This window comes from Mus caroli, unplaced genomic scaffold (genome assembly GCF_978045245.1).
Source record: "Mus caroli unplaced genomic scaffold, Mus_caroli_1 scaffold_7, whole genome shotgun sequence".
Taxonomy (NCBI): Eukaryota; Metazoa; Chordata; class Mammalia; order Rodentia; family Muridae; genus Mus; species Mus caroli.
In genome coordinates this window covers 52012078-52027998 of record NW_028227262.1, presented here as the reverse complement: position 1 = coordinate 52027998, position 15921 = coordinate 52012078, and the positions used below count along the sequence as shown (strand labels likewise).

Sequence of the window (15921 nt, the reverse complement as noted above, 5' to 3'; positions counted from 1 at the left end):
TCCTCAGAACAAAGGTCAGACAGCGTCTGTTCACAGTGATTTAAATTCAGGGGCACAGTATGGAAATAGGGAATAGGTGTTAAAAGATAAACATTGGCTTCGGTGATAAATGTGAATAATTTGTTCCTGGTTAAGTAGCAGCTGAAGAAAGCCACTGACTGCAGGTTTTCAATAAACACCAGCAACTTTAGTATGTTTTTTATCTCATCTTTATTTCTGTCCCCTCTCAAAATGACATTGTTTTCTTTGCTGTAGAAACTTTAGATTCTCTTACTTGATGTCATTACCTACTCATCAGCATGGATGTAAAGTACTTCCCCTGCTCTATGCCTGCTGCAGAGCACAGATACCAGTGAGAGAATGACTAGACCTTCACATCACCATGCTGACCCATGGGACCGACTGGTCCGTATCATCAGCTCATGTTGTCCTGTGTATACAGACAGAAGGCTAATGAACTTTGACCTTGATACCTCCTTAGCATGCCTGATGTGGGCATCCTATTTATGTTGGTCTGCTCCACATAAAATAAAATCACTAAGGTGGCAAAAGCACCCCCAAATTTGTCTTAAATTCATGTTGATAAAGGAACAGCTATGATTTTTGTCTATGGAACTGTGCACAATTTTACTGGAAGCAATACTGAAGTAACCGTGAAATCTAAAGGAGGGAAGGACTGAGCTGAAGAACATGTGAAGAGGGCTGGAGAGATGATTCAAATTTGGGAACACCGTTTGCTCTTCCAGAGGACTGGGGTTCAGTTCCTGAAACTGTATAGCAGCGCACTACCATCTGTAACTTTAATTCCAGAGGATCTGGTACACTGCATGTGTCTTGTACACAGGCATGCATAGAAGTAAAATATTCTTACACATTAAATAAAAATGAAGCTTTCATCTTAAAATAACGAGGGAAAGAAGGAGAACATAAAAGCCAACAGCTACCTGGGTGTGTAAATGACATAATTGGAAGATATTAATCTAATGCCTGTAGTTAGCATAGGAAGCATGGAGACTGTTAATGGGCTCCGGCTTTTCTACATTTTGGTATTTATTTTCTGAGGCACTTACACATACTGTTTGTTTTCTTGGTCACTATGAGATTTAAACATCATGGTAGACATGCCTTTGGGAATAGGAGGTGAGGTGGGATGAGAACCTGAAAGCCCAGAGGAAAATTAGGACACCTAACAAACAAGAAAAGATGGCTACCATTTTGAGTGTGTATATTTACTGTTGTTTTGGTTTGGGGGATTTACTAACTTTTATTTCATGCAAATTAGTGTTGTCCTGCATGCATGTGTGTGTACTATTTGCATGACTGTTCCTACTGAAGATAGAAAAGAACATTGAATCTCCTAGAGCTGGAGGTTTGGATGGTTGTGAGCCACTATATGGGTGCTGGGAACTAAACCCCAGGCTCTCTGCAAGAGCAACAAGTGTACTTAACCATTGAGCCATGTCTCCAGGCCACTAGTTTAAGATTTTTGACGCAGGCACATTTGTGAGGAGCTAACACGATACTTGTTTTTCACTCAGAGTTTTATAAAGTCTCAGTATAAAAATGTAATATATTCATGTGTGTTCATATATATAATATACATATCATAATAATAAAATACACAATACACACACACACACACATATATATATATATATGTATATATATACACATATATATGTATATATAACCAGTGTCTTATGGCCATCCTTGATACAATCCTAAAAAATACAATTTCATTTGAGATGGTTTGGCTCGTACCCATGTTCTTCTCATGGCTTATGAAACATATGAAGGGAAACCCACAACCAGTGCCAGCTGTCCTTTTGACTCCAAAGGAGTGAACTTTCCTTTATCGTTACTCTTCATTTGTACTTTACAACTTTGCTTCTGTGCTTTTAGTTCTTTTTTTTTCCTAAGGCTTTGAAATTCTCCACAGCCCTGGGCTAAGGGATAAACCTAATTCTGGGTGGATAAACTGGCCTTCCTAAAAAGAACACGTCAGTCATTTTGAAGAATACTCAGCTCTTTGTCCCTTTAACTGGAAAGAGGTAGCACAGTGTCCCAGGTCTACAAAAAGTAGTGAGTCAAAATCCCTCAAAATCGGAGAGTAAATCCCCCACACAGCAAGTATCAGGCCAGAAAGAGCTAGACAGCAAGACCCTCTCTCAGACAGATTGACACAAAACAAAAGTGTCCACATTCCTCATGTTTTAATTATATGAAGCATCTTTGGACAGCATGGTGCATAAGAAGCCAGATGACATCATTGTGTTTGCATTACAATACTGGTTTTCTTGATGAGTCATTTCCATCCAATCTTCGCAGATGGAGGTAGGCCTCCTTGCTGCAGAGAACATTAAAACTGGTGGAGGGATGCCACATCAGAATACAGGGTTATTTGGCAAAGTACAAATACAGTTGTTTCCTGTTTCTACACAGCCTCCATAGTAATTGGGAAATGGTGGTGTGAGATGGAGCCCTGCCTAGAAGGAGAAGAATGTAAGACACTCCCTGACAATTCTGGATGGATGTGTGCTACAGGCAACAAGATTAAGACTACACGAGTAAGTCCACTTCAAATATTACACCCATGTTTCAGACTGTACTATTGGCTTTGTTCTTGCATTAGCAGCAGTCAGAAGGGCTTTGAGTGGGAGGAGGAAAGGTTTCGTTTAACAGGACATATTCTGAACTAGGTGGGTCAGTGTCCATCGATGAAGTAGAAGTTAAAATTTAAACGCGACCTTGCTGCATGGTGTGGCTCTTTATTTATGTTACAGAGTCACAAGTAGAGCAGGGGAGGCGGGATCATTAGCGCAGTGACTTGGAGATTGCTTCTTGCACCCATGGTGCTCAGAATGATAATCCTGTGCTTGCTTGATTTGTCTCAGCTGTGTGCTGAGACAGACTGGGTTTAAGTACAGTCATGTTGAAAGGAGTTTTGGTGAACTGTTAGAGCAGTACAAAGAGATTTGTAAAGTCAGTGATTATTCTTTGGTTTCTCTGGTTAAACCAGGAGCTCCCTAAAATTATAAACTGTATAGGGTGCGTCTGCCCCTCCTGTATTAGGATTATGGTGCCATGTCAGGGTAGAGGGATGTGGTGAGGTCAACCATTAACCACATAGGGATTGGACTTGTGTGACACCCAAAGGGCAGAAGGTATGGGGAGCTCTAGATGCTTTGGAGGAATTATTTCTCCATGAGTTCAAAGGCAACTAGAATCATCCTATGTGGTGTACCACCCAATTGTCAGCCTATCAGCTTGGAAGAGTGTTTGTGTATACCTGTATGGGTGTGTGCTTATTTCTTGGTCAGTTCAAAAGTGATCTTTTCCAGTTGTAAAGTCCACATGATAAACATTTACCCTAACAGAAAGTGACTCAAACATTGAAGAGCACCCTGAATTCTAACCACTATATCATGAACCTTGATATGATTTTTATTTCATATATCATTCTTTCAATAAATAAAAGTGGTCCTTGAAACTACGTGATAAGGAAATCAGAAATAAAGTTATATAATACTGTATGAACACACTCAAGTTCTTCATGTATAAAATAAAGGTTCATCAAATATAGTTACCCATATGGACTATAGTGACTAATAAATAGCCATAATTCCTTGACATGTGGTCAACAGGGATTTCTGAACCACCATAGCTTGTTAATAAGCATCCTCGTGTCTCTAAATAATTCAACATAGAATTTTGCTTCTCATTACAATTAAACACTTACATAACAAAGCATCCAGAAGTGAGACTGGCTTGGGTTGCTTACCCTCAAAATTTTGTTTTAATTAGCTAATGGAGAAGCCCAGATTTGCCTATGGTTATGTTTTGTCTAAAAAGTACCTCAACAAACTAGAATACTTAAAGATATTCTGAATTAGAGTTAGAGTTGCCTTTGGTTTGAACATATAACTTAGGTATCTTATACCAACTCTAAGGCCTTAGATAACTGGTGACTGATATCCCATATGGAAGGTATCCCCCTTGCTTCCATGGTGACTTAGAATCTAAAACTCATTGTAGAAAATTAATCCAACTCAAATTATTTCAATCTTTAAGTCTAGAAAATTCCAAGAATACCAATTCAGAGACTCTTTGGAAGATAGACTTTATACTGAAAACTAAAAAATGAAAACACCCAGAAAGAGTTTATGCTACTTTTAAAATAACTATGCAACTTTTATTTAAATGTGGCTTCTATTTTATTTTGGAGTCTATTTTAGCCACCAAGCAAGCTGTAATGCACCCCTAGACACCTTTCTCATTAAAGGAGGCTTGTGCAGAACCTGATCACTGTAACTGAGGCTGTAGCATACTATTTGCCCCACCCAGGGAATACTGAGGTCAACCCAAGCAGCTGAAGATACGAGAGAGTCAAACCACCATGACCGATGCTGCTTTGAAAGCTAAGGGTGTACGAGTTCTGCCATGTGCACAGCTGAGTATTCTGAAGCCTATAGAGGGGAGAGAGGGGACACTGGGTAAAGCTATGCTTTAGAATCACTGCGAGTATTCAAAGATTACTTTCACCTTTTCTCTATGAGATTCCCAAGAACTCCTAGAAGTCAAAATCACTTTTAAACAGAAAACAGTAGCTGATCCCAGACAAGCATCTAGGAGCCCACATTCTGAACAGATGGTAGACTAACACCAGTTCTTAGATTATATGCTTCTAAAAGAAAGTCTATGATAATTTATATGTATACCCCTGTGTATTTTCCCCATCAGAATACATGTATGCCTACCCCTTCAAATATTGACTCTAACAATTTAAGTTTTAAAATAGTTTAATTCACAGAGAGACTTCAATCATTATGAGTTCAAAATTTATTGTTATCTGAGCCACTTCTTTTCTTCTTATACGTAAGGCTGGTTTTAAAGAGCACTGCCCGAAATTTACAAAAAGGAAAAGTTGAAAATGTTAACTTTTAAATGGCAAGCGAGCATTACTTTTGGGCTGTTAGTTTAAATACTAACTCTTGGACCAGGGAGATGGTGCAGTTGCTAAAGCAAGCATAAAGAACTGAATTAAGATTCCTATGCCCCACATAAAAAGCCACAATGGCATTTGCCAGTATCCCAGTGCTGGGGAAGCAGAGATAAGATGATCCCTGAAGCTAGCTGGCCAATTATTCTTGCCAAATCTGTGAGCTCCAGGTTCAATGAACGAATCTGTTTCAAAAAAAAATATATGGAGCAGAGGACTAGAAGAAAGCATTGACCTCTGGCCTCTATGTCCACTTGTGTGTACACACACACCCCAGAAAACAGGTATGCACATATAAACCACACCTAAATAAATAAACTAAGTTTCAGGGTAAAAGTTGTCACGAGAATGTTTCCAGAGATTCCATTCTTTTCCCACTCAAAACATTCTAGAAAAAAATTATCAGAGAGTCTCTGAAATATAGATAACAAGAGATAGTTTTGCTCTGTGATCTACTTTAAAGATTTCCAGTGTTAATTTTTAAAGGAGGGGTGGAGAGTGGAACTCTCATATACCATCTGAACCACAAGTCCTCAGAACAGACAAGCCTGAGTAGCAAGCCACACCAAAGAAGACTCTTGGTAATGATAGCTTTTCGAGACAATATGACCTAGAAAGGTAGAAAAGACAGAAGGAATTAGGGAAAGCATTTTCTAACAAGGAATTTGGAGTGATGAATAATAAGAAGATTCCCTGAAAGTCATGGTGTAGAAGAGAAGTACTCATGTCTGAGAAGTTGCCAGCCATTCATTGTGAAGGAGGATAATGTCGTCATCATGCTCCCCTGAGGAGAAGCATGGAATATTTCACAGACTTTTCTGGTCAAACATTAACCCTATCCCATGCTGATCATTGTATGAGTTACTTGATTATATTGTTTTTATTGTTGTACAGTGGCAAAACTAGACTAAATATTGCCTTAAAATTCTTTTCTGTGTTTCTAGATAATGCTTAACATTTATTTTATTTTAAATAGTATATCAAATAAAGCCTTGGGATGTTGGTGGGGCTGTGCCCATGTTCAGGAATGTAGAAACCTTGCATAGATAGCACAATGGCTTGATTTAGAAGAGTATTACCCTCAGAGAAAACAAGTTATTTGTATACGATATGCTAACTATACATGGAAATGGAATGACAGGTGTTTTGAAAACTGAGATGTAAAAGAATGGAACTCAAAAATGAAGAAAATATCTAATAAAAAAGAGGAAATGTTTGCCAAAAGGAAAAAAAAGAATGGAACTCAGAGAAAATTATAGTCAGTTGGAACAACAACAAAAAAAGAATGAAGATTACAGAACTCAGTCTAATTGGTTGGCTTGGGAAGAATCGATCAACTGTAGATTTTCTTCACCACAGTGGAGAAAACAATAATTAGTGCATCTTGTAAACTTAAGTTTTGTTCCCTAAAAGAGGAATTATCAGACCTTAAACTGCACAACAAAGCCTACTACTTATCTTGTCAAGTTACTGCTTATGTGACTGTCCAACACAAACCCTTTGGTCCTCTGTCCACACTCTCTGTCTATCCCTCTGCTGGTGATTCTGAATTTGTCAATAGATGTCCATTCTAATTGTCCCAACATTTTTCATATATATTTTAAAAAGAGAGGAATCCCAGTTTTGACACCTTCTGGCTTCTTGTTCTTCTTACAAGATTCCACCAGCTATAAAATTCTTTGAGAGCTTATGGCATTACAGTTCTGATTGCTATTCAATTTCCAGTTGAAATACTAAAAGAGAGGGGGAGAAAGATAACCAACCTCCAAAGAAGTAATATAAAATTGCTGTCTAAAACAAAAAGGCAATTGAATGATCAGGAAGAGACATTAGATATGGAGATAATTGGAAGATTTAGAAAGTTGCAGTCAAGAAAAATTATATACACAGTCACAGTTGCCCCTGGAAGCAATATATTCATTCACTGCCTGAGTCAGTACGAACAGGTAAACCTAGGCTATCTCATTTTAAGGTGTTAATGTCTCCAGGATTTGATGACAACAGTACAGAGCACCTAGTCTTCCATACTGGCATAGGAAGTAATCATAGAAATGGAAAAAAGGCAGTTTCAATTCAGTTTGGTAAATGCTACTTTATCTCCTTTTTTGTGGTCAAAAGAAGACACTGTCAAGCAAAGGTTATGTCAGTCAATGGAATAAAGGAAAATTAAGTGGAAAGATCTATCATTTGTAAGGAAAAGACCTAAAATAATTTTTTTTAATTCCCATAGATTCTTCATCTTGACCAAGAAATGTTAGAGTGCAAAATTTTATTAGTGCTATAGCTAACTCTAAAAGATTTTAATTGATTTGTTCTCCTGGTCCCAGAAGGATCATTTTCCAAAGATATAAAAAATTAAGAGGCTTGGAGTGTATCTCTGTGATATCCTGAAATCATAAGACTTTGACTTTGGTCCCAACATCATAAAAAGAAAATTGAGATGATAAAAAACAATTATTTCCTTGTGCTGGCTTCTCCCTGCTAGAACCATTGTTCATGGTTTTAGCCAGTGGTTCCTTGAGCATTCATGTGTCCTTGATATTTGAGTCTTTGGGTACATACTGAGATGGATTAAGTAGCATGTATATATTCAGGCATGTTCTTGATTCTATTTAACACGTGTCATTGGACAGAATAGTTCTTCATCTGTTCCTCCACACACATGGACTAACCTAGGCAAGAACTTTCCAATGGCCACTCCTCAATGTTTTACAATAGGACAACTTCATAAGGCCATGGGATAATCAGTTCAAATTCTAATCATAGAAACAGAAAGTGATTACATAATTTGCATGACCCAGGGCAACAAGAAAATGCAAGATCCTCATTTAAAATTTATTAGTAAATTCAAGGCAACAGCAGTAAAGAAATAAACCAACTGTGGGGTCCTTATTGGCACAAAACCCTTGGAACTGAACAGAGATTGTATCCCCATGAACCCAGTTCTTGATAGACATTTCTCTAAGAATTGTGCTCAGTTTTGACACAGAGGAACTTAATGGATTTATTATAATATGAAAGATCTGTCTATGGGCTTTGAGTATCATGTGAAAGATATCCAAATAATGCAACACAATAAAATGAAAGGCATCCTCATTTTCTGCATGAACACCCTTCTTTATGGCTTCATTTCTTACTGCTCTTACTGAGATTTCTTTCTTTCTTTCTTTGGTTTCAGATTCACCCAAGAACCTAACAGAAGCATTTGTTATATAAATAGGAAAAAGAACCACCTGTGGAATATACGTTGTGAGGATTTAAAACATCTTCCATAGTTGAAAGCCAAGTGGATCTCTTCTCTGCACTTTGGTTACCAGATAATCACAGTGCACTTACTCTGATACACAGTATCCCAAAAGAAGACTCGGGATTTTTCTAGCAATGTCACGGAAAATGGCTCTTAAAAAATGAGTTTTCTCTGTGAAATTTGGAGGATCATGAAGAACGATCAACTGTCTTCTAATTTGGAACTACCATTACTTTGTACCATTTGAAATATATATGTATATATAATATTTTGAAATATTATATATTCTCTTCAAGAAATGAACAGTACCACAATGTGAGGTGGCTGGTGTATCCCATTCAGTTTTGGATGTTTGGTAGGTTTTGTTTTGTTTGCCATTCCTTTTTCTCTCGGTAAGGAAGATACATGCCCATGTGAGAATCCAACATGGCACTCTCCCTGGAAGGCCAGCTGCAAGCCGACTCCTGGAAGCTGAGGCATCCTAACAGTACTGAGTCAAGAGCTTCTCCCTGTTTCTACCTGGTGACCCAAGGAAGCTCCTTGTCTTGATTTATTGCTTTCTATCCTGTGCAATATTAGCATGCAAGCTTGGCTTACATAACCATACTTTATATTCGATTGATATATAATAACCGTTCTAACCTCTTCCAGGAAAATATTTTTAGAACTACTAGCTTTTCCACAGATAAGCAAATGGGGATTCTTAAGGGAGCTGCTCCACTGTGCTATTAAGACTCTGGCAGGATGGTAGGATGTAGATCCCTATATTAATAAGTCCTGTAAATACAGTGTCTTAGGGCTTTGTATAGCTGTCCTAGACTACAGAAGTGTCCTCTGATTAAATCCAAAGTCTGCCATTGTTAACTCCATAGTGCTGTAGCGACATGTTTTATCATGGCGCCTCTTTCTATGTTTGCTTTGCTTTTTCCTAGAGTGTTCATCTCTCCTCTGATGAGATAGGAAAGCTATGGAAGCAATTAGGTTTCCTAATGATCTATGTGACCAAGTGTTGGACAGCCCTATTAAAGTGGTAAATAACTTCTTTCTTAACCCACTCGTCCTCTTTGTCTGCCATTTAGTTTTATAGACTCTCTTTTAACCAAACCGAGAGATCACAAGACTACGGAGGCTATTATTTCCAACAATAATATTTTTGAAACTTAGAAACTCATTAATATGATTGTAGTAAAATATCCAATTACAATTTCTGGGATTCCATGTGGGTCACTCTGATAATATATATGGGGCTCACACACACACACACACACACACACACACACACACACACACACACCAATGAGAGGTAAAAAACAACAAAAACCTAAAATACATTATCCCTGTCTTTTTCGAGTTACTGAGCTGAGAGGTAAACACCTACTTAAGGTCTAGTTTTCCTGGGGAAAATTTTAATGGGATTTTACACTCCAATGTCATCTCACAACTGCAGTTTTTTTTTTCTTCCCAAATTATTCTCTGGCATCTGTGTTTTTAGAGCCTCTTAGAGCACTGTAGTCCCTGAGTCTGTACTTTTTAGGATCAAACCTCAAGTAAAACTCAAGATCCCTTCTTATTATACCCATAAATCCTGAAGTTTAATTGAATGTGTGAAGTTCTAACCAAAAAAAAATTTTTTTTCTGTATTGTGAAGGCCTGTAAAATGAATGCATCTAGAGATAGAAATAGAATCCCTACTGTAAAATTGAGACTTCCAAATGCTTTGGTGGATATTTGCTAAAAGATAAAATCTGTACCAGTGTCCATGTGTGGTGGCAAGTGATAGCTAGGCATCACTTGAGATCCCAGCACTTGAGGAGGTAGGAAGACTGCAAGTTCAAAGTCAGCCTGGGATACAAAGCAAGACCCCTGCCCCAAAACAAAGAAAACCATTTGGGACAGCACTCATTTCTTATTTGCACAGCACTGATTCAAGGGCCAAGCAATATGCTGGTAAAAACAACCTTTCATATGTCAACTTCAGATTAAAATTAAAACCATGAACCCTCAGAATTATACACTTGAGGAAAAATTAAAATAGAATTTTAATTTTTAATTTAATTTTAATTTTAATTGCCACAGAATTTAGTAGAACCTTTAGTATACCCAAAGATGGTATCTCATCAAGGAAGACTAGAACAAGAGAGCCTGATTCAAAATAAAAACAAGTAAGTAAATCAGGATTCCAGCATGGTGGGGCATCATTGTGATCAATAGGGGATCATGTGAAATGAGAGCCTACAGAAATTTACTTCTAGGTGAATTTACCATAACCACATTGCCATATCTTCAGTTTTTGGGGAAATGCAGAAATCTAGAGCTTTGCATAAAAGTCCCTAACAGTCCTAATAAATAAGCCAAGTTCATTAAAATGGCTGCAAATGTTATTATTGAGTCTTGTTCTCTGAAGGGTGGACTTGGTTATGACATTTGTGTCTCCTGGAGTCTTCTGACTTTGATCCCAGATGAAAGTCCAATGAGAAGAGAAGAAACCAGGCTCTTCTTCTTCTTCTTTTTTTTGGGGGGGGGGGATTTTTTTATTAGATATTTTCTTCATTTACATTTCAAATGCTATCCCCAAAACCCCCTATCCCCTCCCCCCACCCTGCTCCCCAACCCACCCACTCCTGCTTCCTGGCCCTGGCATTCCCCTGTACTGGGGCATCTGATCTTCACAAGACCAAGGGCCTCTCCTACCATTGATGGCAGACTAGGCCATCTTCTTCTACATATGCAACTAGAGACATAGCTCTGAGGGGCACTGATTAGTTCAAATTGTTGTTCCTCCTATATGCTGACAGACCCCTTTAGCTCCTTGGGTACTTTCTCTAGCTCCTTCATTAGGGGTCCTGTGTTCCATCCAATAGATGACTATGAGCATCCACTTCTGTATTTGCCAGAGATTGACATAGCCTCACAGGAGAGAGCTATGTTAGGGACCTGTCAGCAAAATCTTGCTGGCATATGCAAGTGTCTGGGTTTAGTGGTTGTATATGGGATGGATCCCCAGGTGGGGCAGTCTCTGGATGGTCTTTCCTTCTGTCTCAGCACCAAACTTTGTCTCTGTAACTCCTTCCATGGGTATTTTGTTCCCCATTCTAAGAAGAAATGAAGTATCCACACTTTGGTCTTCCTTCTTCTTGAGTTTCATGTGTTTTGCAAATTGTATCTTGGATATTCTAAGTTTCTGAGCTAATATCCACTTATCAGTGAGTGAATATCATGTGTTCATGATTGGGTTACCTCACACAGGATGATATCCTCCAGATGCATCCATTTGCCTAAGAATTTCATGAATTCATTGTTTTGGTTCTTCTGTGGTGCGAAACCTTACTTTGGAAGACAATTCTGCTAACACACAGTATGTGAGGGTCATGTTTTTCTGCTCTGGAACCAGAAGCTATAACTCAATGTAAGAGCTAGCCTAAAGGGCTACATATGTTAGCTCACCCGCATCCATGACTTTATGCAGTAGTATCCTCTGAAGAAACCTAGAGAAAAAAAAAAAAAGCAGGAAAACAGACCATATCAGAATCAGGCAGCCATCCAGTAAGACAGTGCAAATGTTTGTAAATGTCAGACTCAATTTGGATTTATCCAAGTCACTTACACAAATGTATGAACCATCAAATTGTGTTTGCATTTAACTTGTTCAAGTTTGGGGAATTCGGTAGCTACCATCTGCCTACTGTGCCTGCACATTTGGGGTGCACAAAATTTTATCACGTGGGAATGATAATAAAGGGATCAATGTGTATGACTAATAACAGCTTTAAGCTCATGCCCCATGTACCATGAATAATGTGGTAACATAATTGGAATATATATATATATATATATATATATATATATATATATATATATATTCAGCCAGAGTTCTGTTCTTGATAAAAGGAAAAGTGAAGCTTGCTCTTAAGTCAAAGACTTTTAAAAGCAAGTCAAGTTCATTTGTTGACACTTGGGGGTCTTGGATTTACCTCTTCATAGACCCCTCAAGCACACTGAGAAGTTGACTACTTGGCATTTTTCCAGCACGGAGTGACAAGCGCTTTCACTTACATACAGCCAACATCTTTTTTTTTTTTTTTTTTTGATTAAATCGTGTAGCTTTCACAAAGCAATATAGTGATTTTATAGTGCAATATATTATGCCACCTTGCCACTGTCACTGATAAAGTAAGTTATGGAGGTTATAAATATTGTTTATAGGAGTAGAATAGTCCATTTCTCACATACGGAGTGTCTCTACTAATTAAGCTTGGCAGTTCCATTTCAAAAGCTCTTAGGGTCTGTTTGACATAGGAATGTGTCATATCATTTTGCATGAGCTGCTACCTTCTAAACAGAAGTGTTAGTGTTTAGTAAAATTGTGAGGGTATCTCCATATATTTTCTAAATACAAAAAAGATGTGATAATAGGCAGAAATAAAGAAAGGGAGCGTTTGGGACATTGGGAGTAGAATCCAGTTCCCTAGAATTCACTGGCTTTGTGCCAAAATCATGAAAAGGAATGACATTTACATTTCAAAGTAAGTTAAAGAGGACAATAACCTTAATATCTCTCTCTCTCTCTCTCTCTCTCTCTCTCTCTCTCTCTCTCTCTCTCTCTCTCACACACACACACACACACACACACACTAAATTACCTATTAGAGGTTTTGTGATTTTAGGTTTAATAGGCCAGGATATTTCCCCCTTGAAAAGTAGCTCAGAGACTTCATTGGCTACCATAGCATGCATACATTATTGGCTTATAGCTGGTTCCCATTTGCTTATTTTGTTTATTTTAGTGAATTTGCTTCAGTTAAAAAATATATTGGGCCATTGATATGGCTCTCAGAAAGTAAAGATGCTTGCCTCCAGGCCTGATGGGCAATCTTTAGATAGAAGGAAAGAACCAACTCCGTGTGTTGTCCTCTGGCCTCTATACACAATCTATGACAGTGAATGTGCAAACACACTCACAGACACAGCAGGTTCAATTTCTATCACTCCAACTTGGAGTAATTATACTAGTACGAAGGAAAATTAGGGAACTGAGAGAAGGCATTGCCAACTTGAGAGAGTCACATGACTTAAAAATCTTGTGTATTTACTCACAATAATGTAGGACAGTGAAAATGGCCTCCCCATGAGTTTCTGTGTGGTGCACACATCCGCTCATAGGAGAAATCAGTGTGTGACTCCCTCTCTCCTATAAAATCACCTCTCTCTTCATACCTGGACTGTATGAGGACAATGTTTGGTTTCTGACCTGGACTTTGTCACTGAGCCCAGATTGAGAAAGTTTGAAGATCGCTCTCCTGTTCCACCCACATACTTCATGTACATTTCTTCCTCTCTGCTCCACTTCATATCTCAGGCCCCAAAATATACTATATACATTGAAAATAGTCCTCACATTATAAACCCACAAAAGCTAGAGTCTTGCTTTCTACTCACAACCTGAAGAAGCATATACACTTTCTCTTTGCTTTCATATGTATGAAATGGGCATTGCTACCCAAACTTTGAAGATTGTAGGAGGATTATAGGAGAAAGAACCAGAACCACTTTTCATAAACAAAATGTTATAAATAATGAGTCTTACTGTGAGTATCATTGCCAGTGAGTAATACTGGTGGATTTCTATAACATAATCATTCTAGAAGCGCTGTGTCAGTGGTCTCCACTCAAGACAAACACTGAAAACGAAGTCACAGTGTTATTTCACACTTTGTCCACAATGTTCAAAGAGAAGACAAATTCATACCAAACTCTGGAATTTTCCGTTCACTAGTACTATTACTAGTGTTTTTCAGCCACTGGAAAATGCCAGTGTAAGCCACACTTGCACAATGTCATTGACACAAACAAGCAGCTGATAGCAAAGGCATGGCTAGTGTGCAGAATGAAAATGAATGTAATTCAATAATGACCTGAGCCATCTGCTAGGAAAGGGGATGACCAACAACCATACAAGGTCATTGAACAGACACCTCTACACAGAGCTATCAACTCATTCAGGCTAACTGTCCAAGCAGATTTATATAGCTTCCTCTATTACTCCAGAAGTGTGGCCTCTGGGTTTCTCTTATACCCACCACACTGTTGAAGATCACCTTTCATCATTCAATCACTTACTCATTTAAAAAACATCCATCTATTGAGTCTTTATAATATGCCACTTCAGTAATAGATACTGAGAATGATGTCATACCTTTTAGGATCAACAGAAATAATGGAATAATCTAGGACCACGACACAAGAAATTTCTAAGGTGCCAAGAAAGTAAATGATAAGTAGTATACTTGCAAAACATCTCAAGGAGGTGGAGTTTAAATTGGGAATAGGAGCACAGCAGGAAATGAGAGAGTTGAGGCAAGTGAGAATGAGAAAGATATAGGTAGATTTGAAATGGCCAAGTTACTATATACAAAGCCTTGATCAAGGAAAGGGTGGAAGTGTTTGCAAAAGTTAAAGTACCTCTAGAGATGCATGACATTGGGAAAGGAAGCTTGAAGTCACATCATATAGCATATAAACACAATTACAACTTGGGATTCTACCTGAATTGTAGCAGGGAGCAATTATAAGAGGGGCTTAGTAGTTGGGAATGGTCCAATCTATTTACACCTATAATAGACATCATTGGTACCCAGTCATACCCTCTACTTACATCCTTGTCCATACAGGGAAAAGATCTAGCTGTAGAACAGGGAACTAGGAAAGCAATCATCAACCACTAATGGATGCGATTGAAGGATAAAATTCCCAGCTTCCTTACCTCCAAGTAGGAGAATCCAAGCCATATTCTGTATTCAAGCTATGTGAAAAGACTATCTACAATGTAAAGATAGCTTCCAGTTGAGCTGACTAGCTGGCAGCTTGTTGACACATGTGTCTCTAAAGCTCTTGGATGATGTGATCATAGTGCAATAACTTCTGCTTAGAATTGCCATTGACTTAAAAATCAAGTTTCAGTTTGAGCTGACTAGCTGCTCCTGCATTGGGTAGCAATGTCCATCCATCCTGAATCCCAAAAGGTCACAGGTCTCCAAACCCATAGTCTTCTCATAAACAAGCTTGACTGGTTTCTTCAATTCCTGACCCATTTCTTTGCTTTTTTCTTTTTACCATCTTGTTTCACGTTCATCACTCAGCCTCCTTACCCCAAAATCTTTATGTCAAGGTCTTCCTAAGAAGAAACTCAAAAGTTTCTTAGGAGGTCCTAATGGAAATGAGATAGAAGCTCTCTCTGACTCTCTAACTCTGACTCTTTGCTCCTTTTCTCTCTCTGACCCCATTCTTCTCTCCCTTTCCCCTTCCCCCTCTCTCTCCAAGCCCCTCTCTCTTTCTTCTTCTTCTTCTTCTTCTTCTTCTTCTTCTTCTTCTTCTTCTTCTTCTTCTTCTTCTTCTTCTTCTTCTTCTTCTTCTTCTTCTTCTTCCCCCCCTCCGTCCCCTCTCTTTCTGTCTCTACTCCCTTCTAAATCTCCCCTTCAGATGCACCCAAATAAACTCTATTCTATGGTTTAAAAAAGGGAAATGAAATGAGATAGAAGAGCATATGAATGGAAGTGGGGTGACTAGTGTGTAGTTATATATAGGGAATAACCCGAAGACAGAACAATGAATGGTGCTGATCCTTTTGGGCAGGAGTTGATGCCTTTGATTCAGGTCGCAGTGACCTCAATCAATTTCT

At 38.4% G+C, this 15921-nt stretch overlaps 1 protein-coding gene across 3 annotated transcripts in view; it reads left to right on the top strand.

Annotated features, from left to right (window-relative positions):
- Positions 1-9288, top strand: part of Tafa1 (TAFA chemokine like family member 1) — a 526210-nt gene extending 516922 nt beyond the window's left edge. For all 3 annotated transcript variants that reach the window (XM_085840245.1, XM_085840246.1, XM_085840247.1), the window contains 2 exons: positions 2443-2567; positions 8178-9288. In XM_085840245.1, coding sequence (XP_085696371.1) covers positions 2443-2567; positions 8178-8195 — 143 coding nt within the window. In that variant the 3' untranslated portion in view covers positions 8196-9288. The remainder of the gene's footprint in view (positions 1-2442; positions 2568-8177) is intronic.
- Positions 9289-15921: the final 6633 nt, after the last annotated feature.